The sequence below is a fragment of the Acinonyx jubatus genome, chromosome A3, assembly GCF_027475565.1.
Source record: "Acinonyx jubatus isolate Ajub_Pintada_27869175 chromosome A3, VMU_Ajub_asm_v1.0, whole genome shotgun sequence".
NCBI classification, from domain to species: domain Eukaryota; kingdom Metazoa; phylum Chordata; class Mammalia; order Carnivora; family Felidae; genus Acinonyx; species Acinonyx jubatus.
In genome coordinates, this window is record NC_069388.1 from 25,466,887 (window position 1) to 25,491,191 (window position 24,305).

Here is a 24,305-nt window from a genome sequence, read left to right on the forward strand (position 1 = left end):
ATTCATCAGTTGATGGACATTTAGGCTCTTCCCATAATTTGGCTATCGTTGAGAGTGCTGCTATAAACATTGGGGTACAAGTGCCCCTATGCATCAGCACTCCTGTATCCCTTGGGTAAATTCCTAGCAGTGCTATTGCTGGGTCATAGGGTAGATCTATTTTTAATGTTTTGAGGAACCTCCACACTGTTTTCCAGAGCAGCTGCACCAGTTTGCATTCTCACCAACAGTGCAAGAGGGTTCCCATTTCTCCACATCCTTTCCAGCATCTATAGTCTCCTGATTTGTTCATTTTGGCCACGCTGACTGGTGTGAGGTGATATCTGAGTGTGGTTTTGATTTGTATTTCTCTGATGAGGAGCAACGTTGAGCATCTTTTCATGTGCCTGTTGGCCATCTGGATGTCTTCTTTAGAGAAGTATCTATTCATGTCTTCTGCCCATTTCTTCACCGGATTACTTGTTTTTTGGGTGTGGAGTTTGGTGACTTCTTTATAGATTTTGGGTACTAGCCCTTTGTCTGATATGTCATTTGCAAATATCTTTTCCCAGTCCATCGGTTGCCTTTTAGTTTTGTTGATTGTTTCCTTTGCTGTGCAGAAGCTTTTTATCTCCATGAGGTCCCAATAGTTCATTTTTGCTTTTAATTTCCTTGCCTTTGGGGATGCGTCAAGTAAGAAATTGCTGCAGCTGAGGTCAGAGAGATTTTTTCCTGCTTTCTCCTCTAGGGTTTTGATGGTTTCCTGTCTCACATTCAGGTCCTTTATCCATTTTGAGTTTATTTTTGTGAATGGTATAAGAAAGTGGTCTAGTTTCATTCTTCTGCATGTTGCTATCCAGTTCTCCCAGCACCATTTGTTAAAGAGACTGGTTTTTTTCCATTGGACATTCTTTCCTGCTTTGTCAAAGATTTGTGGGTCATATATTTGTGGGTCCAATTCTGGAGTCTCTATTCTATTCCATTGGTCTGTGTGTCTGTTTTTGTGCCAGTACCATGCTGTCTTGATGATTACAGATTTGTAGTAGAGGCTAAAGTCTGGGATTGTGATGCCTCCCGCTTTGGTCTTCTTCTTCAATATTACTTTGGCTATTTGGGGTCTTTTGTGGTTCCATACAAATTTTAGGATTGCTTGTTCTAGCTTCGAGAAGAAAGCTGGTGCAATTTTGATTGGGATTGCATTGAATGTGTAGATTGCTTTGGGCAGTATTGACTTAGAGGCAGAGTTTGGGGTGACAATGCCAGACCCCACCTGCGGAGGCCACGCCCCAAGAGGTCCTTGCCTGGAACTCAAGACCAGCAAGCAGCCAATGGTGCCACCTGCTGGCTGACATGTGTACTGCATGCAGACAACCAGAAGCACAGGGGCAGGTTTGTGCATACATTCTCCAACCTGCACCCAAAATACATCTCAGATCTCTCTGTCTCCTCTCCATCGCCCGATTCCAGGCCATCACCATGAGGCTGAATTATTACAATGGCGTCACCACTGGAGTCCCCATCTCCACGCCTGCTCACTTCACTTGCAACAGAGCGGCCCAAAGGATGCCAGTATGCATCAGATCTCACCGTTCCTGTGCTCAAGACCTAGAAACTTGTTTATATCTCTTTCCAAATAATTGTCAAAAGACACGTTTGAGACAAATGGGGGAAGATTAACTTGGACTAGGTACCAGTGATATTAAAGCATTATACTATTTTCTCTACTTTGGTGTGTGTTTGGAATTTTTAGCAATGAAATGTTTAAAAAAACAAAAACAACACACAACAAAAAACAAGGGCGGAGCGCCTGGGTGGCTCAGTCAGTTAAGTGTCTGACTCTTGGTTTCCGTTCAGGTCATGATCTCACGGTTGGTGAGTTCCAGCCCCACATCGGGCTCCGTGCTGACAGTGTGGAGCCTGCTTGAGATTCTCTCTCTCCCTCTCTTTCTGCCCCTCCCCCATTCACTCTCTCTCTCAAAAATAAATAAACTTAAAAACAACAACAACAACAACAACAACAACAACAACAACAACAACACAAGGGTATACCAGGCAGAGAGAAGCAATTCAAAGGCGCCGGGGGCAGGGAACGGCTGAACCACAAGGGTTCCCCCTTTTTTTTTTTTTTAATTTTTTTTTCAACGTTTATTTATTTTTGGGACAGAGAGAGACAGAGCATGAACGGGGGAGGGGCAGAGAGAGAGGGAGGCACAGAATCGGAAACAGGCTCCAGGCTCCGAGCCATCAGCCCAGAGCCTGACGCGGGGCTCGAACTCAGGGACCGCGAGATTGTGACCTGGCTGAAGTCGGACGCTTAATCGACTGTGCCACCCAGGCGCCCCCACAAGGGTTCCCCTTGTAGCTGGAGTGGGAAGGTAGAAGGGGTGAGATTAGGGAGGCAACAGGGACAGACCATGGATGCCTTCATGGCCAGGATGAGGTAATCCTGTGATATCCACCTGCCATTTAGACCCAATAAAATAAGAAGCTGAGTGAAACACATATCACAGACATGAGGTAATACTTCCATCAAAGCAAAGATGAGCCTCTGCTGGAAAACAGCTCCAAGTGGAACCCCACCACACTGCCCCACTCCAAGCACGGAAGCCAAGACCGAAACTTCCCCACCACATCAGCCTTCTCCGAGGCCCCCTCCCCCAAGCAGCCGTTAGCTCCAGGGCTCGGGTGGGGATGTGCACAGAGTACTCTGGTTAACAGGACGCTGGACACACAGTGAGGCCTGGAACACGTCCCCCGCTCAGACGTCTGCTCCAAGACAAATCACTTCCTCCCCCTGAGTCTCAAGTTTCCAATCTATAGAATGAGGAGTTCAGATTAAATTAGCCCTACCATCCCAGGATTGAATTTCCCTCTGGCAAACAACCAGGACAGGAAGGGACAGAGATGGGGCCTAAATGGCCCTCCATCTTCCTGCTGTGCCTCACCCAGCTGCTCCCCCCAACACAGGCCTTGAATCTCCTGCTACTCCCCCCAGGGAGAGCAGCCCCCCAGGGGCTGCCCCTCATGGTTCCACCTGCCCAGGAGCAAAATGTCACAGACCTGAAGGGTCCAAGGAGTAGAGACGTGCAGCAGGAAGAAAACAGCAGAGGCAAGAGGGGGAAAAAAACCCTCAGGGGAAAAAAAAATCTGTGAAATGCACAGTGAGAGGTACACACGAAAATGATAGAGGTGAGACATTTGAAAGCAGAGTGAGACAGTGAGGACTGAGCAAGGATAGGATTGCAGCTTTATTTATAATGTTTTTACTTTTTTACAGGGACACGTAGGTACATAGACTTGTGTGACTAATCAGTATTGTGAAGGAAGGAAGGAAGGAAGGAAGGAAGGAAGGAAGGAAGGAAGGAAGGAAAGAAAGAAAGAAAGAAAGAAAGAAAGAAAGAAAGAAAGAAAGAAAGAAAGAAAGAAAGAAAAGGAAGGGAGGGAATAGAGGGGGGAAGGAATAGAGGGAGGGAGGGAGAAGAGAAAAGGAAGGAAGGGAGGGACAGAGGAAAGGAAAAGGAAAAGGGAAAAAAAAGAAAAGAAAGAAAAAAAAAAGCAAAGAAAAGAATTGACTCTGGGGTAGAGGAACTTAGAACAAAGGAACTAGATTAGAACCATCTCCAAAGGGTAAGTGCTGCCAATCAATGACCATATATCACCAACAGCAGTCATTCCACTAAGCCTCGAGACTTAGACTAAGACTAAGGGAAAGGAGTGGGGCCATCACCGCCTTCTACAGACGGGGGCACCGAGTGAGGAGCAAGAGGTAAAGCAACTCACAGTCACTCCTTCATTGAGAAAATATTTTCCTGCCACCTGCTCACACTATGTGCCAGCTTCTGCGCTGAGTGTTGTGTATAAACTGGTGGATAAAAGAAACCTATTACGTTTTTGCTGCTGACAGTGAAACCAGACTCCATAAAAGTTCTTGTAGCGGGAAAAACAATTGTAACTGTGCACTAATTGTGGTGATCGTTTCCCCGATATATACAAATACCAAATCATTCTGTGGTACACCTGAAACTAACATAATATCATATGTCAGTTACATCTTAATTTAAAAAATAATACACGGTAGAGCCCAACTGCTAACCGCCATACCCCACTGTTGGCCCACAGGACACGCGCTGCTTCCTCAGACCCAGCAAGATCCGCGGGATGCCACCATCCTCAGCAGGGATGGCCACATGTGGCTGAGGCGAAGCTAGACCCTTGAGGCACCATCACACCACCCCCTCCCAGCCCCACCGCCCCAGCCTGGAGAGAGATGCTCCTTACTTGGGGCTCTCTAGACCTTTGGACGGCAATAAGGTCAGCACCAGAGAGGACTTCTCAATGGCTGAGCAGGAGGCCACCATGTTCAGCTGGGGGATGAACTTGACCTGCTGGCACCAGTTGGGATGAAGAGCCTAGAAAGAGAGTGGCAGTGGTAGGGGCTGGAAGGGCCAGGAAGTCACCACGTCTAATACCCTCTAGTGATCACAGCTCTGACACAGCAACATGGCCCCAGGATCCCAGCCTAGTCCTGTGGCATCACTTGGTCAGTGAGACAGGTGAAAAGCACCCAAATTTATAAGTTAGAGGACAGGCAAGGTCAGGCCCATGTGACATCACTGTCACCGCATCCCACGCAGGAGAGAGAACAGATTGGAGTCAGCCAAGCCCTCAGTCCCTCTTATCCACAGGGAGCCTTGGATGCTTCCCCATGGGAATGTTATCTGGTGCAAGTTAGGCAACGAAAGGCTGAGACCCACAATCCAGGGGGCAGCCTTGATGGCACAGGCTCAGAATTCTCTAGCTTTGGCTCTGCGAGTCAGCCCTGTACTTGGCCTCCGCATTGGGGACCTCCCTCTTCAGGACAACATGGAGGGGGCTGCAGGCACTGGGCTAGGTTTTGCATATGCTGCCTCACTGAGCATCTATCATGGCGAAGGTGCCAAATCCAGGGCACCAGACAGAATGTGGGACACTCAGCAACAGGGACAGAAAACCAAGCCCAAGATGAGATTCCCACAGAAGACAGAAAAGACAGTATTTGTGGGTGACTCTCCCTGATAGGGTCCCAGGGCCTGAGGGATCCAACCTGCCAGAAAAGAAGCATTTAGGAGCCTGGGACCACACAACTCAGTCTGCCCCTAGTGTCAGATTCATTCATTCATTCGTTTGTTTATCTGTTCAACAAATGTACTGGGAGCCCACTAAGGCCCAGCCCTTTTAGGCACTGGAGACAGGACAACAGGCCAAGTGCCTGTCCTTAGGAGCTGTCAATCCTGAGAGGGTAACAGGATGAGAAACGAATGGGTGGACAATACAAAGTTGGAAGGTGGTAAGCTGTGATACCGTGATTTGTAATAAATATGTATTTGGGGGCATCTGGGTGGCTCAGTCGGTTAAGCATCCGACTACAGTCATGATCTCACTGTTCGTGAGTTTGAGCCCCGCATTGGGTGAGCTCAAGCCCTGCTCCGGCTCCACACTTTCTCTCCCTCTCCCTCTGCACCTCATGGGATTCTTTCTCCCTCTCTCTGCCCCTCAATTGCATGCTCTCTCTCAAAAATAAATAAATTTAAAAAAAAATTTTTTTTAACGTTTATTTATTTTTGAGACAGAGAGAGACAGAGCATGAACGGGGGAGGGTCAGAGAGAGGGAGACACAGAATCTGAAACAGGCTCCAGGCTCTGAGCTGTCAGCACAGAGCCCGACGCGGGGCTCGAACTCACGGGCCGCGAGATCATGACCTGAGCTGAAGTCGGCCACTCAACCGACTGAGCCACCCAGGTGCCCCTAAATTTTTTAAAAAAAGAAGTATATATTTGGTCTTCATGCCCATTTCTGGCACAGAACTCCTAAATCCCTCAGAACTTCCTAAGTGGTAAGAAAGTGTTCCTACTCATAACAAACCCGTGTCAACCACACTTGAGTTTACATTAATGAGATGACTTTTGGAAAGCCCTTGGGGATGGGGACTGGTTGCCAGGGAAACCAAGCAGGAGCCGGGAGGGTTGGAACTTTCAGCCCCACCCCCCTGGCCCCTGGGGAGAGGAGAGGAGCTGGAGGATGAATTGGTCGTCAGTGGCAATGATGTGATCAATCATACCTATGTGATTAAACTCCAAAAAAACCCCAAAAGGACAGGGCTCAGAGAGCTTCTGGGCTGGTGAACATGTGGAGGTGTGGGGTGAGGCTTGTGCCCAGAGATGGCAGAGAAGCCCCAGGCCCCCGTTCCCCACACCTTGCCCTCCGCATCTCTTTCTTCAATCTCGCTATTCCTAAGTTGTATCCTTTTCTAATAAAGCGGTGCTGTAGTAAGTAAAATGTCTCTCCAAGTCCCGTGAGCCACTCTAGCCATTTAATCAAACCCAGAGAGTGAAGGGAAGCTCTGATTTATAACCAGCGGGTCAGAAACACAGGTGACAACCTGAGCTTGTAAGTGGCCTCTGAAGTGGAGGGCGGTCTCGTGGGACTGACCCTTACCCTGTAGGGTCTGACGCTATCTCCAGGTAGAGAACTGTAGGCCACCCAGCTGAGGTCTGAGAATTGCATGGTGGTTTGGGAAAAACACATTGCAGTTGGTGTCAGAATCGTATCAATGCTGCAGCGGGGAGGGCCAAGGGCAGAGGCAGGCAGCAGGGCTGTTCCGGGCTGGCCGGTTAGGGCCCTGAAGGGAGAAGAGAAAGGAGCAAACAGGGACCGAAGGGAGAACCCAGCAGCCTGAGGGATAGAGCGTGGCAAGGCCCTGAGGCGGGAAAAGGCTTGGCGTGTTCAGAGAACAGCAGGATTGCCTGTGTCTCTGCGGCTGAGTAAATGGGAAAAAGAAAGGTAGAAAGCAAGATGGGGGGCAGGCAGGGGCCAGGTCACCTTGTGTCCTGATGGTCATGGTAAGCACTTGAGATTCTGTTTGAACGTGATGAGAAGCGATGGGGGATTATTTTTTTAATGTTTTTTTTTTAAACTTTTTAAATGTTTTCTTATTTATTTTTGAGAAAGAGAGAGAAAGGGACAGAGCGCAAGCAGGGGAGGGGGCAGAGAGAGAGGGAGACACAGAATCTGAAGCAGGCTCCAGGCTCTGAGCGGTCAGCACAGAGCCTGACGCAGGGTTCGAACTCAGGAACGGTGAGATCATGACCTGAGCTGAAGTCGGACGCTTAACCTAGGCGCCTACTGGGGGATTTTGAGCAAAGGAGTGACATGGCTGGTTCTAGCTCGTAATTCCTCTGGCTGCTGAATGGAGTAAAGCACTGCATGGAGAAAGGAAGGTGGAAACAGCTAGAAGCCACTGCAGCCATCCAGGAGAGAGGCGGTATCTGCCGGGACCAGGCTTGAGCACTGGAGGTGGTGAGAGAGACGAGCCACCCCCGGGATATCTACGTTCTCTGATCAGAGAGCTGCAGGACCCGACAGCTGCCTTCGTCCTCCCAGTGATCAAGCCTCAAGGCTTAAGACTGAACCCAGCGGGCGAATCCACTTTTGAGTGGCTCGTGGGTACAGATAATCACCATGGTAACGGGCCAAGGAAAGCGATGACTTACTTTGAGCCAGTAACTTCTATACAGAGGGGACTTTTCATTTAGGAGCTTCCGTGCGGAAACGTTGGTCCAGTGATCTGGTAGGAGAGAAAACCGAGGTCCACATCACCAGCTCCCCACCTTGCCAGACCAGCAAAAACCCCAGTGGACACCTCGAGTTGGTTTGCCACTCCTGTAGGTCTCAAAACTTTTCCATCCAAATGCTCATTCCAGCCTTACTGTGTCCTGGTGAGTTCAGTGGGATGAACTTGACACAGAACACAGACACAGGCAGGTAACACTGTTGCCCAGAGCCCTATGCCAGGGCTCACAGAGCTGGCCCCACATCTCGGGCCTTCTCCCTCTCCCCACATGCTGCAATCTAAATGAGGTGATTCTCTCTCTCTCTTTTTTTTTTTTTTTTTTTTTAGTTTTTATATATTCATTTATGTTTTAAAGTTTATTTTGAGAGAGAGAGAGAATGCGCAAGTGAGGGAGGGGCAGAGAGAGACGGAAGGGGAGAATCCCAAGCAGGCTCCACGCTATCAGCATGGAGCCTGATGAGGGCCCAATCTCATGAACTGAACTGTGAGATCATGACCTGAGCCGAAATCAAGAGTCGGATGTTCAACCGACTGAGCCGCAGCAGGCGGCCCCCAAGGTGATTCTCATTTAGGGAGCTCCAAGTCTGCTGGAGTGGAGAACAAATTGAGACCCTAGGCTCTATTCATTCTGAAAAGGATCATTTGGAAGTCTACCATCATGCTTCGAACTACATGCCCCGCCTTGTCTTGCAAACACAAGTTCCAAGGGGGGCACCCAGCAAGTGTGCCTGGAGCAATCACACTGAGCACAGCCTGGCCCTCATGGCGGCGTTCAGGGTCTCCTGGCCCCCGCAACCTCCCACGTCCAGCCGGCGGCCTGGGAGCCTCCAAGGAAAGGCCCCGGGTGCAGGCAGATGGGGCTAGCAGTGATGGGACAAGCACAGGTCTCCCTGTAGAGCAGGCTTTAAGGAGGTGGGTCCCAAAGACTGGGACAATCTGGGCTCAAGTCTGAGAGAAACTCCCAGGTAAAAGGCAGAAAAGAGAAGGGGACCTGGCGGCTTATGCCAAGCATTTCATGCTGCAAAGTCACCAGCCCCATCTTGCAAGGGCAGGAGGAAGCTTGAAAAGGAAGTCCCAAGGGGTGGAGTGTTGCAGAAGTGGGGCAGGCACGGGAAGGCGGAAGCTTAGCCAGGGGCCTCACTTCTAGTGTCTGCCTCGACCACGGGGCTGGGAGAGCCCCGGGAGGTCAGGGGAGGGAGTCCCCCTGTCCTTACTGTGCACCTCACCCCATATGCCCTCCTCCCACCTTATAGAAAAGCCATGAATTGAGTATGCTCATCCCTGTTTTAAAGGGAACTGAGGTACAGAGAGGTCAAGCAACTGGTTCCAGCTCACACAGAGCTGGTCTGTCCAACTCCTCCCAAGTCAACACACGGGTGAGCCCACCTTCATGTTCCTCCCCAGCCTTCAGGCAGCGTGTGGCATGGAAGGACTCCTATCCTACACTCCGGCTTCATCCGTACCCGCTCCGATCTCCCATCTAGCACAGCTCAACGACTACCACAACTTCCCATGCCATTTCCCAGGGTGCCACAGCGTGACCGCGGCCGGGCAGGGCAGGCACCAGGAGTAGAGGCTGATGAGGCAAGGATATAGGAGGGTGCCAGCCCACTGCTGTATCCAGGGTGGGATCTATCTTCCATCCGGCCAGTGGGGGGGAGTGGGTCACCAAGGCCGGGGAGCCCTTGCAGGGTGTCCGGCTCAGAAACTCTGACTGGAAGCCCTAGGGACTGCTCTGGTGTCCTGGATGGAAGGGGAGTCAGTGTCCCCATGGGCTGGGGCCCCTGGTGGCCCGGGGCCTCCTCTAGATGGATATGAAGCAGCCTGGAGGCCTGACACCACACTCCAAGGGCTCGATCCTGGACAGGGTCCAGTTCAGGCGCGTCCCTGATAGTCCCAGGCCCCTCCTTGGGCCCTAGTGCCCCTGGCAGAACAGCCCTGAACAGTGTCCTTCAGTGTTTAGTGAGTTTAGGGTATAGCCCAGCAAGGGGTTAAGGTGCAGACTCGGGCAGACTGCCTGCTTCGGGACACTTACCCTGTGGGGCCTACACAAGTGCTTCACCCCCTGAACCTCCATTCCTCCTCTCTTCATGGGCTGTAACAGCAGCAGCTCCCTGCTGGCCATGGGCAGGGGGAGGGCCGTAGGAGGCGACGTGCCCAAACCACTCGGCACGCAAATGCACAGTAAGTGTCACTGTGCTTATTCAGGTTCATGGCCATGTTGAGCCAGGCTTTCCCCCAGGCCCCACTGAGCCCACCCCCAGGGCAGCCCTCCTGCCCCACCCCCACCCCCCCACCAAAAGCGGCTCCCAGCTGAGAGCAGAACCCTCCTCACGACCTTGGAGAAGGTTACTGCTGGCATCCCAAGACCCGGAAGGGGTGAGTGACTTCCACAGGGTCACACAGCTGGCACAGGTTGGTCCTTGCTGGGATGAGGGGGGTCCGGAAGCCTCTCCCCTCCACCTTCACCTGTGCAACCTCCCACCTTCAGAGAGATTGCCCCGCTTCTCAGCCCCCTCTGGCTGTTGCGGTCACCTCCTCACCCCACGTCCCACGGGCCACTCGGAGCTGAGCCTACGGGTGTACTCCTCAGCTAAGCTGAAGTAGCCCGAGGCTCCTGAGCTGGGAGGAAGGGTCATCTCCCCACCCGCACATTCCCTAGCATCTTAGCTACCCCATTTGGAGGTCCTGGGGAGGATTCGGGGGTTGAACAGCCCGTGGGTCACATTGCTGGAGGTGAAGACGATGACATTGCCTTTGGTGTCCCCATAGCAGAACACACCTCTGTGACAGTCAGACCTGAGGAAGGTGGAGACAGAAGAGGCGGGGCTGGGCGCAGGGCTGCAAGCCTCCACCTTCCCGGCCCCCATCAGCCTCCCTGCACCTGGGAGCGAGAGGGGCAGTTCCCACACGACTTGCCAGCTTTGCCCTCAATGGCTGACAAACATGGGCCCAGCCGCCCAGACCCAGATCACCGGTGAACTGGGGCCAAAAGAAATCAGTAATTTTTTTGAACGCTAAAACAAACAAATTCCTGGTCCTCCAGCTGCTTGTTACCAGCTCACCCTCCTGCGGATGGACCACGGCATTCCCAGAGCCCTCAGTCACGGCGGGACAAGCCCCTGCCGGGGTTCGATGGCTGACTTGGTCGGGCAGTGGGAGGAAGAGGGGCAGACGACTGAGTAACCCCCAAGGCAGGGCAGCTTGGCGAGGAGGACACAGGCACATAGGGTGGGAATCATTCCGGGGCTGTTTCCAGAGAGGCTTTCTGGGAGTCCCAACCGCACCGAGTGATGCGGCTCCTGCCAAGACTGCACCTGTCTCCCCCCGAGACTCACCAGTAGTCTATGGTCAGGACACAACTGTCCAGATCAGTGAAGGTGAAGGCCCGGGCACAGTTGTGGTTGCTGATATCAAAGAACTCTGGGGAAGAGATGGAGGGGGAGGGCATGCATGGAGCCCAGGCCCACATCCCAGGCCTCGGGGGCCTCTGGGGACAACACGCAGCCTCTGCTTACCAGCCACAGCACCCCCAGAGGGCTCTAACCCACGCCCACAGTTGGCCCGGTGACGGGTCCCCAAGCGCAGACGCACGCCTTCCAACGGCTGACGGCAGGCCTGGGGCGCCGTCAGGGACTCACCTATCTTCTGGTCGGTAGATGCAATCGCTATCAGGTTCATGTTGTGGAGACAGACCATGTCGATGACCCACATCTGCTGGTGGTGGGGCTGCTGGATCTGGTTAAGCTGGCCAGGGGAAGAGCAGAGGCGACCGAGCTGGGGAGGCTTGCCTGGCAGAGCGCACCAAGGCGCAGGGTCCCGTGAACCCTCTCCCGCCACCCGAGGCCCTGGAGGGGACAGCAGAGCTGGTTTGGAGCCCAGCACTCCTACCAGCTACTGATAGGGCCTTGGACAAGTTCCCTAGCCCGAGCCTCAGTTTCCACATCTGCGAAATGGGCTTAAAGAACACCCATCCTCACAACCCCTTTCTAGAGCCACTTGACAAGCTTCCTCAGAGTTTTAACTGTGCATGACTCGTGATCCTGGGATCTATTTCCAGGACACATCTGCAGATGTGTTCACACGTACTCACAGAGAGGTGTGTGTGAGGGCAGGCCCCGCCACACCGCTGTGATAGCAACAGGCCACAGACCACTTGGAAAGGAGAGCGGATACAAATCCACACCACAGGGCACCACCGAGACATTACAAAGAAGGGGACTGTGCACATGCCATACAGAAGAGTGTCCAGGATCCATTATCAAATGAAAAGGCAAGGTGGAAAGCAGCACTATCATGTGTTACCATGCGTATATTTAAAAAGAAAGGGGTGCGGAGGGTGCATGTACAGGCTAACCGTGAAGAGTGCCCCAAAACTGGTCACAGCGGTTGCCTCCAGGAGAGAATTCGGGTGTGGGAGAGGGAGAATGACTTTCCACTGACTGCCCCTCTGCAGGTCTGGCTCTGTCCCCCACCCCAGTTTTTTTTATTAAAAAAATTTTTTTTTTAATGTTTTTATTTATTTTTGCGACAGAGAGAGACAGAGCATGAGCAGGGGAGGGGCAGAGAGAGAGGGAGACACAGAATCAGAAGCAGGCTCCAGGCTCTGAGCTGTCAGCACAGAGCCTGATGTGGGGCTCGAACCCACAGACTGTGAGATCATGACCTGAGCCGAAGTCGGACGCTTAACTGATGAGCCACCCAGGCGCCCCATCCCACACCAGTTTTATTGAGATATAACGAACATGTGACATGGTATTAGTTGTTGCTTGTTTGTTCTGTCTGCACTTTGTTTACCATCTGCAGATGTCCCCCGGCTCAAGTGGCTTATTGACAAGAAATCACCCAGCCGGGCTGTGAGGTGCCAGCCTCACGTAACACTCATGCAGACGGAATTCGAGCGGGCCCTCGAGGTACGGGACACCACACACAAAGTCATGTCCGCAGAAAGGGGCTTTGGTGTCCAGAGAAAAGAGGAGGCCGGCCTGACAGGCTCAGGGTCAGGGAGAATGAGAGATGAGTTAGGGGTGGTCAGCTAAGGCATTTGTAGTTTACTCCCTGTAAGAAGGCCACAAACTCTGGACTGGAGAAAGCAGACAGCAGTACAGACTGAAACAGAAGGGAGGGCGGAGAATTAAGGCAGCTCCTCTAGGTGGCTGTGCAGAAGGGATGGCGAAGGCAGGGGCAAGAAGTGGACTGTCCCATCACAACTCAGAGACACCAAGAACAGAGAGGTCCCTGCTGGCGGCTGGGCAGTGAGGACAGGGGGCCAGGCCCCCTGGGGCCTCTAACCCACACACAACGGACGGTACGCCCATCACCTCCACGTGCCTTGGAGAAACCCCGAGCCCTAGGGAGTTCCAGTGACTTGCCCAAGGTCGAACAGCTGGGAAGTAAAGCCCAGCCCCCCTCCCACCCCAAACTCCAGGGCTTTCCATCTGCATGACCATGGATGGCATGCAGTGGGTTTCACGGATGGTGCTTAGTGGATCACTCTTGCCAACATCTACTTTCCCGAGCAGCCCCTCAAAGAGGAATGCTGGGCCTTCCGGGGAGCCTCCCTCTGCCCTCCTCATCCCTCCCAGACTTGGCCTCTGAAGGATGCTGAGGTGACCGAGTAGCAGCCACAACCAGGAGCTCAGGCTATAATGTGCCCTCTCACACACAACAAAATAAACACACAGAGAAAAAGGATGGAAGGTGCCAGAAATCCCAGCCTCAGGAACTCGGGTGTGAGTCACCCCTGGTCCTGAGCTACCAAGTACTCAAGAGTCACTTGACCTCCACAGACCTCAGCTGCCTCCAGAACCCTCCAGCCCCAAGGGATGACCCCTGAGGCAACTGTGAAACACTCTGCTCTTTCACGGGCTTCGGAAAGCCTTCATGCTGCCGGCAACGTTCTCAGTAAGCCTTTCTTCTCTGGAGAGCTGCGCCTTCCTCATTTGCTGGAGGATTCTGGACTGGCCTGGCAACACTACGTACACAGCCAGCTTTCCTGAGTGTTTTCTCACTCGCTGCACTCAACCAGGAGCTGACAGCACAGAGACAATGATGAGGTCATCTTGTATTTGTCGGCACTTGCTGTGTGCCTTGCCCTACTCTGAGGACCGTATGCGTATTAAGTCATTAAATCCTCCCAGCAGCCTGAGGGGGTAACTGTGACCCCACTTGACAGATGAGGAAACTGAGGCACAGGGAGCTATCTACGAAGTGTCCACGGTCACAGAGCTGGAAGGTGGTACAGTCAGGTTCTAAGTTGGACTCCAGAGCCCACACAACCACTGCGATTTCCTGCCTGGTCCAGGTAAAGGATTTGCGTGACAGAGGGGACATGACAGGGAAATGAAAGGTAGCGGACTGCTAACACGGAAACCTTGGTAGATAGCAACACCATTCACTGAGATGAGGCACAGGAGAAGTAAGCCTGGTGGCCAGGGAGAGCTACAGTGACATTCTATTTGGACAGACTGGGTGTGAGGTGTCTGTCTGTTGGACATCCAAGTCGAATGGACGTCCAGATGCAGTCCTGCTTACAGAAGTGAAATGCGAGGGTCGCAGTCCCACGTGAAGCAGAGCCTGGCCCCAGGAGCAGTGACTCCACGTGCAGGCTGCTTAGACTGTGAACCCCCAAATGAGCCCACTCGGGGCCCAGGTCACCTTCATTATTGGGGTACAAAGGCAAAGGCTCTCCGACCACCCTGTGTGTGCTCCACGTGTGGGTCCCCCTCACCCTAAAGGAGTTAATCAGCGAGAAGGTCTCAGACCAGATCTGCAAGATCCCGTCCTTGGTGACAGTCAGGAGATGCCCAATCTTCTTGAACTGCTGGATTAAAATCTGCACCTTCACAATCTCACATCCATGGTTCCTGTGGAAGGTGACAGGACAGAGAAGGACCCAAACAAAAACAGAATGAAAAGCACAGAGGGGGACGGGCAAAGCAAGACACAGACACACACACACACACACACACATACCACCACCACCACCACCACCACCACCAAGAAACTCAAGCTGGCTCCTCCAGAGGTGGGGCTCTGCTGGGCAGGCTTCTACCATTATCAGCCATGGCCAAAAGAAAATGACCCGAGTAGGCCGCTGGTATGAGATAGGGCTCCACAGGCAGTGGGCTCTCCTTTCAAACAACCAGCTGGCTTCCTCGTGATGGGATGGGGTCAGAGAAGGCAGAGAACAGAGGTCTTTTGCAAACCTTCCTTTATAAGAAAAAGAGTCTACGGGTGGTGAGTGGAGGGGGGATTGTGACTGAAACCTTCAAAATAACAGTTTTCGGCATCTCAGGGTAGAGAAGGGAATATAAGCCAAGCATGAGATAGAAGTGGATGAGGGGACAACGTATCCAATAGAGCCCCACATACCCAACTCCTCATCTCCAAGGCCATGTGCTGAGCACAGCAAACAGCTCCTGCGGCAGGCCGGGACTCACAGGAAGCCACCATGAAGCCTTCCCAGCAAGCTACAGTCATGCCTTCCAGTGCCTTCTGTCCTGCCCCAAGTTGGCTAAGCTGGCTATCTGGCTACTAAAGGGCACCGCCATCTTGACTTCTGGACACGGCTCAGCACACGCTCCTGGTGCTCCCATGCCTCCAGGCCCCAGCAGGGCAGGAAATGTCACCTCACCTCACAGGGACCCAGGGATAAGCATTTTCCTGGAGTTATGTTCTGGCTATGGGCAGAGCTTCAACTAGAATGTAGGCACCTCGATCCCTACTCCGGCCAGAGCCCTTTCCAAAGGTTGCTGTGGACACCGTGTGACCTGTGGCTGAAGGCGAACCCACACTGAAATTCTACCTCAAAACATTCTCAGCAGAAGAGAGAGCAATGGTGTGTCTGGATATGGCTCTTTTCTCTCCCACCCGCAGCCCCCAGCTCTGCCCAGTCTGCCCTCCATCACTCCCAGTGCCACCTCTGGCATCAGGCCCACGAGACTCTGAGGGGTAGATGCAACAGGTGAGAGCCATGAGAAGGGAGGGGAGCCCTCGGGAGGCGTTATCCCACGAGGCCAGCACCCAGGAGACGGGCGTTTGGTGAGCTTGGTCCAGGCTGAGGAAAGGGGAGCCAACTTTTAGGTGACTTTTTCATGAAAATAACTAAATAGGATTTGGCTATTTTCTCTGTCAAGCTGGAAATACTCTCTGGGAACAAATAAATAGGGAAAAATAGGGACAGGCTTCTTGACGTTTTTGGTTCTGGCCCTTTAAGCACCTTGGGAATCTAAATGCCCCGAGGAAACAAAGATCCGTGAAGGTTTGGCTGTCTCTAGCAAAGTTTTAGGTCAAAACATATGGTTATAAAATCCTTCATTATTCATATTTGCTGACTATTCCTCAATTAAATTTTGACCAAAATTTTTTTAGTTGCCCGTTCGTGGTTTTCATTACCATCCTTCTGAATCTCCAGGTGCTCCAGGGCAGAGACTGCCTCTGGTTCATGGTCTTCCCCACGGCCTGCTACGGGGGCAGTCCCCTGAGGACCACAGCCCCTCCCAAGCAGGCCACAAATGCACATCACCAAGCGCTGGACCACAGGACCCAGATCCCTGGCCCTGGCCACCGACACGAGGCAGGAGGTGTGCAAACCCAAGGTGGGTTACGGGAAGAGGCCTGGGCCATTGGCCAGAGCCACTGGAGGGTTCCTCGTTCTTGGGGAGTTCAGAGGGGAGGGGGCAGACAGGGCCATGGCACAGAAAGATGAGGTGAGGGTCCAGAGGGCACAGTGTACAGGAGCCAGAAGGAGGAGCAAGCAGGCAGGGTCGAGGAAGTCAAGGCATGGACAGAGCCACTGCTCCAGGAGTGACCAATGGCCCGTTCTGGAGGCCTGGTGTGGCCTCCAGGAGCAGTCTCCTATGATGGCTTTTTCTCCCTGCCCTGTGAGCCATCTGTGCCCTGACCCACTGGGCTGCAGGGTGGGGGGAAGCAGGAGGAGTAGCGTATGCTGCAGGGACAGGGAAGGCCGAACACAGCAACCCCATCACCGTCCTTCGACCTCTCTGAACCTTTGTTACCTTGTCTGTAAAGTGGGGACACATCACCTACCTTCACGCTCAGGCTTGCCTGCAGGGTTGAGGGGCTGAAATGAGCCCAGTGCCAGACCCTTGGTGGCCCCACAGAGAGTGGCTCAGGGATCTAGGGAGGGGCGCTCAGAGCAGGGCCAGCCCCCACCCTGTTCACACACACCCCTTCGGTCAGGGGAGAGACTCCTTACAGGGGGATGATTCTCATGGGGAGGTGGAAGCGCAGGTGGTACTGGCTTGTCCTCATCATCTCCTTTCTCTGGAACTCACGCATCACGTAATCCACGTACTTCTGCTGCCTCGGGAAGAAACGAAGGCAGGACAGCGCTGGCCAAAGGCTCGGCGTACTGGGCTTCGGGAACCCACACCCGGCTTCCGGTTCCTCCCCCGTCTTTACCAGCCCCTTCCAAGGGGCTCTGGTTGATGCTTCCCGAGGGTGGCCAAGGAGAGTAGCCAAGCCAACTGAGCTGTTCTGGAATCTGGGACGTGTGAAGGGCCTATTAGTAGGTACATAGCAGCACCTCCCTCCTTAATGAGGTCCTGTAATGCTAAATGTATCTCCGCATCACCCCCATGTTCAGCATCCTGTTTGAATCTCTTTATTCATCCCCACTTTATGGATAATGAGACTGAGGCTCCTAACAGTAGAGATGAATTGTCTCAGCTCATATAAGAAGTTAACAGCAACGGAAGACCCCAAAGCCAGGTCACTAGGGCAATTCTAGAATCTATTAACCAGCCTCATGAAGGCCAAAGTAGGCCACCATACACCATACACTATACAAGAAAGAGGGAGTTATTAAGAAAGATAATGGTGTAGATAGCAGAGAATTCTGGAAACACATTTATTGTAGGATATTAAGAGAAATGAAAAAACCAACACAAAAATCAAAAATTTTGATCAAAAACCAACCAGAATGTACACATAAGCCAAGGGGGAGGGATGACAGAGCAGTTAAGCCACGACTCCTGAAGCAGGGGCCCCTTCCTCACCCAGGTGATGGAGCCATTACAGTCTGTGTCCACCTTCAAAAACAGCGCCTCCAGCATCTCATCCGACACACTGCTCAGAATCTTCTTCGTGGCCTTAATGAAAGCCTTCACGCCCAGGGCTTCAAAAGAGAAGAAAGAACATCATCCACTGCACAGCTAGTCACTGGCCCCGTCAGCAGCCGCGGCGGTGTCCTGGGTGTCTGGGCGCTGAGGGAGGGGCACACGGAGAATCCTGTTTGCGGGCTTGTCTTCTTCATCCCACGTGTTCAGCATTCAGCCAGCCCACAGACAGTGGCCACACACCTTCCACGCCAGAGCACTGTGATGGCCCCACAGCACCACTCTGTGAGAAAAGATCAGATCCCAGTTCTGAACAAGACGGGCCAGGCACTGAGACAAAGGAAACAGATGAAAACTCAAAAAAAAAAAAAAAAAAAAAAAAAGAAAGAAAGAAAAGAAAAGAACTCATAATGGCAACAAAGAAACATAAGTTAATTCAAATACACAGAGGGAGAGGTGAAGTCTTTTAAAGGCAGATAAAATGCAAACTTTGGCTGGAGGGCAAGATGGGGAGAGGAGGGGAGCAGACGGGAGGGATAAAATGTTCTCCCCCTGCTGGATTTTGTGACTATAAGGGAATCTGGCTGCCTATGGGCCAATATCACTGCCTAGATTTTCTTTCTTTTTTTTTTATAGTCACAGTCTATAAAAAGTGCTTCTAAAGTCCCCAACAAGTATCTGGAATCCTCGCCAGAGCATGAAGGCTGTGCATTTTCTGGCTTCTCTCAGACCTCACCTCCCACTGCTGTCTCCTTCATTCTCGACTCCAACCATAATGTCCCCAGGCCATTTCTCACACCACCTAGTGTACTCCCACCTCAAGGCCTTTATACCATCTGGTCCCCTCCACAGGGAAGCCTTCCTGGGTACTATCTAGGGAGGCCCCCACCCCCATCACCCGGCTTCACTGTCCCTCCCCCGCCATGACCTTCTTTGTTACCACCCTAGGCCATGGGCTCTGTGAGGGCAGGGGGAACCTGTGCCCTCTGTGACTGCTTGGCCAACAGCAGATGCTTGTTCCCCAGGTGTTGCTGTTGACCCTGGGATGTGCACTCGATGATACTGGGTGCTTCTCTGTGTTTATTCACACTGACCATTTAATGAGAGGGGCTCGTGAGGAAACTGTGGCACGCAGTGGTGAGCTCATGTGCCCAAGGTCACGGGGTGGTGCCCAAGGCTGGCCCCGGCAATCTGGTCCTTCTGTGTGCAGATTGGGCATCCGTCAGAGGGCAGTCCGTAACACAGAGCCTTCCACATGGGAGGGAGCCAGGGACCAGAGAGCCTTTGTGCAGTGTTGAGTGAACAAATGCCCCTTGAGAGCACCACAGGGGCCAGCCCCTCTCTCAGGTGTCTAAGAAGCCGTATATTGGTCCCCACCAAGTTATTTTATTTTTTATTTTTATTTTTTCTTTAATGTTTATTTATTTTTGACAGAGAGAGAGAGTGAACAGGGGAGGAGCAGAGAGAGAGGGAGACAGAATCAGAAGCAGGCTCCAGGCTCTGGGCTGTCAGCACAGAGCCCGATGCGGGGCTTGAACTCACAAGCCATGAGATCATGACCTGAGCTGAAGTCTGACACTTAACGGACTGAGCCACCCAGGCGCGCCTCTCCCCCCCCAACACCAAGTTATTTTAATACACTTCTTATAAACAGTTTACCAGTTTTTTGAGAATAACAATAGACGCAAAGATACTCTGGAAAAGAAACGTACACTGTGGGGTCCAGGCAGGGCCCCCTTTCCCCTCTAAAAAACAGCTCTCACCCACCTCAAGCCGCATGGTTAATTAATCGGTCAAAACTTGCATGTGAAAATACCATTTCCCTGGGGAGGAGGGTCACCACTAGAAATCAGGCAGGACACTTTGTGGGGGGCAGAAAATGTTCCATAGCTTGATCTGGGTGGTAGTTACGTGAATGTATGCACATGAAGGACTCCTTGAGCTGGATGGACCCTAAGACCCGTGCATTCTGTGGCAAGTAAACTACACCTCAGTGTAAAGATGCATGTATTTCACTTCTGAACTGCACTCTGTGAACTCTCTCACCGCCCTTCCCTGCGCCTCCAACCTTAGCCAGCTCTTCCCCCTTGCCACCCCTTCCAGCTCAGAAGACGAGGGGGTGTTATGACAGCCAACTCTCCCCAACCTGGGTGGTCCTGGGACCTTTCCTCGGGGAGGGTCCACCCTCGCTCCCACCCTCCCAACTTACACCTGTGCCCCACTGGCACGTTCTCTCCAGCGCCCAGCACTGGACACCCCCTCTATCCACCACTTCCTGACTTGTACCCACTCACTCTCCTGAGCCACCAGTGACCTTGGAGCACACCTGATGGGGCCCTTCCTTGCCTTAGGGGCCTCCTGCCTTCAAGCAGCGACCCCACTGGTCACTCTTGTCTCCTCCAGGCTCCACTGTCTGCCCTGCCCTGTCATTTGGCATCTGCCTCCGCTCTTCTCATCACTGTCCCCTTGCTTTTCTGACACTCTCCAGTGACCTCACCTATTCACCCATCTCTGCATCTCAGGAGAGAATGTCTCTCCCATGTCTCTGACTCTCTTCCCAAGTGTCCCCCTGACCCGTTCAACTCAGCATGGTTAAAATGCAGTTTAGGGGCGCCTGGGTGGCTCAGTCAGTTAAGCATCCAACTTCGGCTCAGGTCATGATCTCATGGTTCATGAGTTCAGGCTCTGTGAGGACAACTCAGAGCCTGAAGCCTGCTTCGGATTCTGTGTCTCCCTCTCTCTCTGCCCCTCCCGATTCGTGCTCTATCTCTGTCTCTCAAAAATAAATGTTAAAAAAAGAATTTTAATAAATAAATAAAATAATAAAAAATCCAGTTTATTATCTTTATCCCAACACACTCTCGCCTTTCCTATGTTTGCCATCTTTGCTAATGACGTCACCTCCGGCTAGTTACCCGGGATGGAGACTCGAGGGGGGCACGCAGCGCCCTCCCTCCTGAATCCTCACAAGAATCCCATGGTCCTAGAGGGTAGGTACTGACATTCTCCCCATCTTGCAGGTGAGGACACAGAGGCACAGAGACATTCTGGGTTTACTCAAGAACACATAATGGCGCTGGGAGGATGTGAAACCAAAAGCCTTCCCTCACCCCCATCGTAATGTCCACTACCTTCTGTAGGGTGGTCATGGGAGGAGCCAATCCCCTGCCTCCCACGTCCCTCCGAGTCGCTGGCAGAGACTCTTGTCCTTCTCCAGCAGCTCCAGATGTGTCACCTCCCCGTCAGATCGCTGCTGGGGCTCAGGGCCCCTCCTGACCTGAGTGTACCCACGTCCTCTGTGGCCGCCTCCCTCCCAGCCTTGCCCCCAGGACACCCCTCACTGCCCCCCAGCACAGCAACACCCCTACACCTCTCCTCCACCGTTCCCTGCTGAGAACTGCCCTCCCCCCCATCTCCTGGGAAACTCCCACTTGACCTTTCTCTTTCTTTTTTTATAATGCCAAGAGGCAGGATTATGAACTGTTTACCTCTATTTTTTTTATATATTCGTAAGCATTTTTAAAAATAAATGCTGTATTTAAAATATTTAAGAAAATGTTTTCTAGCCTCCCCTCTGCTGTGCAGGGGGGGAGTATGTATGTGCCCCACAGTGCTTGCATTCCTGGAACACAGTCACCAAGCACGAGCACTGCACAGTCATACCCCCTGGCTCTCCTGGGAAAGGGACTTCCTTCACTTACTTTGGTATCTGAAGTGCTACACTCAGTGTGGGGTGCCCACGGGAGCAGTTTCCATGTCAGGGCACCCAGGCCACTGCATTTGGGCCTGTCATCAGTGTCTGGCCCCTCCTGTGTAAAGTCATAAGGAAAGTCACAGGGTTTCGTGACAACTGAATCAAATCTGACAGGTGGCCTGGTAACCCAGGTAGCTCTGTACCAACACTAATTCTTTTTTTTAAAGTATTCTTTTAGGGGCGCCTGGGTGGCTCAGCCAGTTAAACGTCTGGCTTCGGCTCAGGTCATGATCTCACAGTTCACGAGTTTGAGCCTCGTGTTCGGCTCACTGCTGTCAGTGCAGAACCCACGTTGGTTCCTCTGTCTCCCTCTCCCTCTCTCTCTCTCTCTCTCTCTCTCTGCCCCTCCCCCACTCGTGTGTACCCACATGTGCTCTCTCTAAAATAAACTTAAAAAAAAAACACACATTTTTAAAATTTATTTTTTAAAGTAATCTCTACACCCAACATGGGACTTGAACTCACAACCCAAGATCAAGAGTTGCACCCTCTACTGACTGAGCCAGCCAGGACCCCTCAACACCAATTCTTACCGTGCCTGGCAGCGCTTGATGAAATGTCTGTTGGCGAAAGTGGAGGCACACTCAGCTTGTGTGCCACCCATGTCCCCCCAGGAGCACCTGTATGCAAGGTCAGTGCCACACCGGCTCACAGGCTCGGGGCTGCAGGACCGCCAGCTCAATGGCTCTCCCTCGGTCCCCACCCCCAGCAGCCCGCAGGCTCCCCCGGGCAGGCCCCAGAGGCGAGGGTCAAGGGCACATGGACACTCTGAAGACCTCCTGGGAGATGCATGGGACTCCCCCTTAAGAACCACGGACCTTCAGGGCGCCTGGCTGGCTCAGCCATGGAGTGTGCAACTCTTGGTCTCACGGTTGTGAGTTCAAGCCCCACATTGGGTATGGGGATTACTTAAAAACAAAATCTTAAAAATAAATACATAAATAAAAGAACTACCAACCCTTCTCAAAGACCTCCAATCAACAAATAAAAAAACTAAGGCCCCGAAAGGGAACCTGCAGAACAGAGACCAGAACCTCAGTATCTCCCCTTTTCCCTCTGACACAGTCACTTATGGTTAGGGTTCCTAAGAAAGGCTTTGGAGCCCTTGTTTATAATCCACCTTTTTAAAAGACTTTTGAAAGAGAAAAATGATCTTATTTTCTTTTACCCTGTATCAACAAAAGGTGAATTTCCTTTCCTCCATTTAAAACGTGGCCATTTTTGTTTTGTTTTGTTTTGTTTATGCAGAAGTTCTTTTTACACTGATATGAAAAGATTTCAAGACACATTAGGTAAAAAGCAATAGGGGGAACTTTATAAAAGTTATTTTTTTAAAAAAAGCAGGAGTAGACAATTGGGGAGATCCTTTCTCAATACATACAGATATCGAATCAGCATGGTGTGCACTTCAAATATATTAAATTTATGTCAACTATAGCTCAATAAAGCTGAAATTTAAAAAAGCAAGGCGTAGAACAGCATGGACAATAGGCTGCCACTGCATAAAACAGCGGGGGAGTGACTACCTGAACTTCTGGGCCCACCGGTCACAGGAAACAGAGAGCAGTAACCAACTGAGGGAACAGAACTGGGCAGCTGAGGGCCGGGCCCAGGGTATCATGGGAAAAGCACCTTTTGACCTGTGAACTGCATGGATATATTGCCTGCTCAAGACAAACACAAACACAATAAAAATCGTGACCAAAGTTGGCACCCTCGGGGTCCTCCAGGCACAGTGGTGGCAACTCCCAGCTGCCAAACACGGACACCAAAGAGCTCCAATGAGGAACCACGTCATCTTCAGGGCAGACACTCACCATCCCGCTCTGCCCCTCACTTTTTGTTCATTTGTACACTGGGCGTTTGTTACCCTTTCCCGCCCACATCGCGGTATGGCTGTAAAACTCAAGTTGACGGGGCAAGGAGCTATGCCCCCAGAGTTGGTACTCAGAGTCTAGTGGATATGAACAAAGATGCCCTTAAGTATTCCTATTATTGACCTTGATGCATATCATCCCAAGGAGAAAAATGAAGCTCCAAAGAGAGAAAAAGTTTGATGCACAAAGGATGTTCTTAACAATGTTATGTAAATTCAATGAAACCTAAATGTCCAACTACAGGGGAATGGCTTAGTCCCCAGTAGAACGTGTGTATTCATTAGTAATGATGGTTTGGAAGACGACACAGCGGTATGTAAAAGCCCTTAAGGTGTTACACACTAAGAGAAAAAGAGGGGTCTGAAGTTACATACGTGGTATAATTACAGACACGTGAAAGCACACGTAGCCATCTGTGGCAGAGATACTTAAGGTGACCCCAGGATGCCCACCTCCTGGTGTTCATGCCCTCCCGTGATCCTCTCGAGTAAGACAGAACCCGTGACTCGCTGCCAACCAACAGAATATGGCAGAGGTGACAGATGTACGGGGCTATGTGTACACGACTGCACACTGACAAGACCGTAGCACGCATCTTGCTGGAGTTGTGAGCTCCCTGGCTACCTTGAGCCTTGAAATCTGCCGTGTCGGTGAGTCCCACACGGCCAGGAATAGAGGGCAGCTGTAGGAGCTGAAAGCAGTTGCCGACCAATAGCCAGGAAGAAACAGAAGCCCTCGGTTCTGCAGCTGCAAAGAACTGAATCCTGCCAACAACCTGAGTGAACTGGGAAGCGGATCCTTTCCCCGTCAAGCCCCAGATGATACCACAGCCCCAGGCTAGTGAGCAGAGGAGCCAGCAAAGCCATGCCCAGACTCCTGACCCACCGAAACTGTGAGACAATAAACGCGTGGTTTACACCTCTCGGTTTGTGGGAATACTGTTACACAGCAATAAAAAATAAACCATACATGTGAAACTGTTTGGAAGAAAATACACCAAAAT

The 24,305-nt window shown here is 51.9% G+C and overlaps 1 protein-coding gene across 9 annotated transcripts in view; it reads right to left on the reverse strand.

Moving 5' to 3' along the window:
• Nucleotides 1-24,305, reverse strand: part of EFCAB8 (EF-hand calcium binding domain 8) — a 76,306-nt gene that overhangs the window by 38,004 nt on the left and 13,997 nt on the right. For 5 of the 9 annotated variants that reach the window (XR_008289146.1, XM_015071896.3, XM_053200076.1 and 2 more), the window contains exons 4-11: nucleotides 17,612-17,730; nucleotides 16,810-16,913; nucleotides 14,320-14,455; nucleotides 11,231-11,336; nucleotides 10,928-11,012; nucleotides 10,264-10,388; nucleotides 7,510-7,583; nucleotides 4,258-4,388 (exon numbers count right to left, since the gene is read on the reverse strand). Coding sequence is in view for 8 of the 9 variants with exons in the window: in XM_015071896.3 (XP_014927382.3) it covers nucleotides 4,258-4,388; nucleotides 7,510-7,583; nucleotides 10,264-10,388; nucleotides 10,928-11,012; nucleotides 11,231-11,336; nucleotides 14,320-14,455; nucleotides 16,810-16,913; nucleotides 17,612-17,730 (880 nt within the window). In the remaining variant the exon portion in view is untranslated. Of the gene's footprint in view, nucleotides 1-4,257; nucleotides 4,389-7,509; nucleotides 7,584-10,263; nucleotides 10,389-10,927; nucleotides 11,013-11,230; nucleotides 11,337-14,319; nucleotides 14,456-16,809; nucleotides 17,098-17,611; nucleotides 18,002-23,880; nucleotides 23,994-24,305 lie in introns of all 9 variants that reach the window. The other 4 variants (XM_053200074.1, XM_053200075.1, XM_053200077.1 and 1 more) reach the window with 3 other exon arrangements.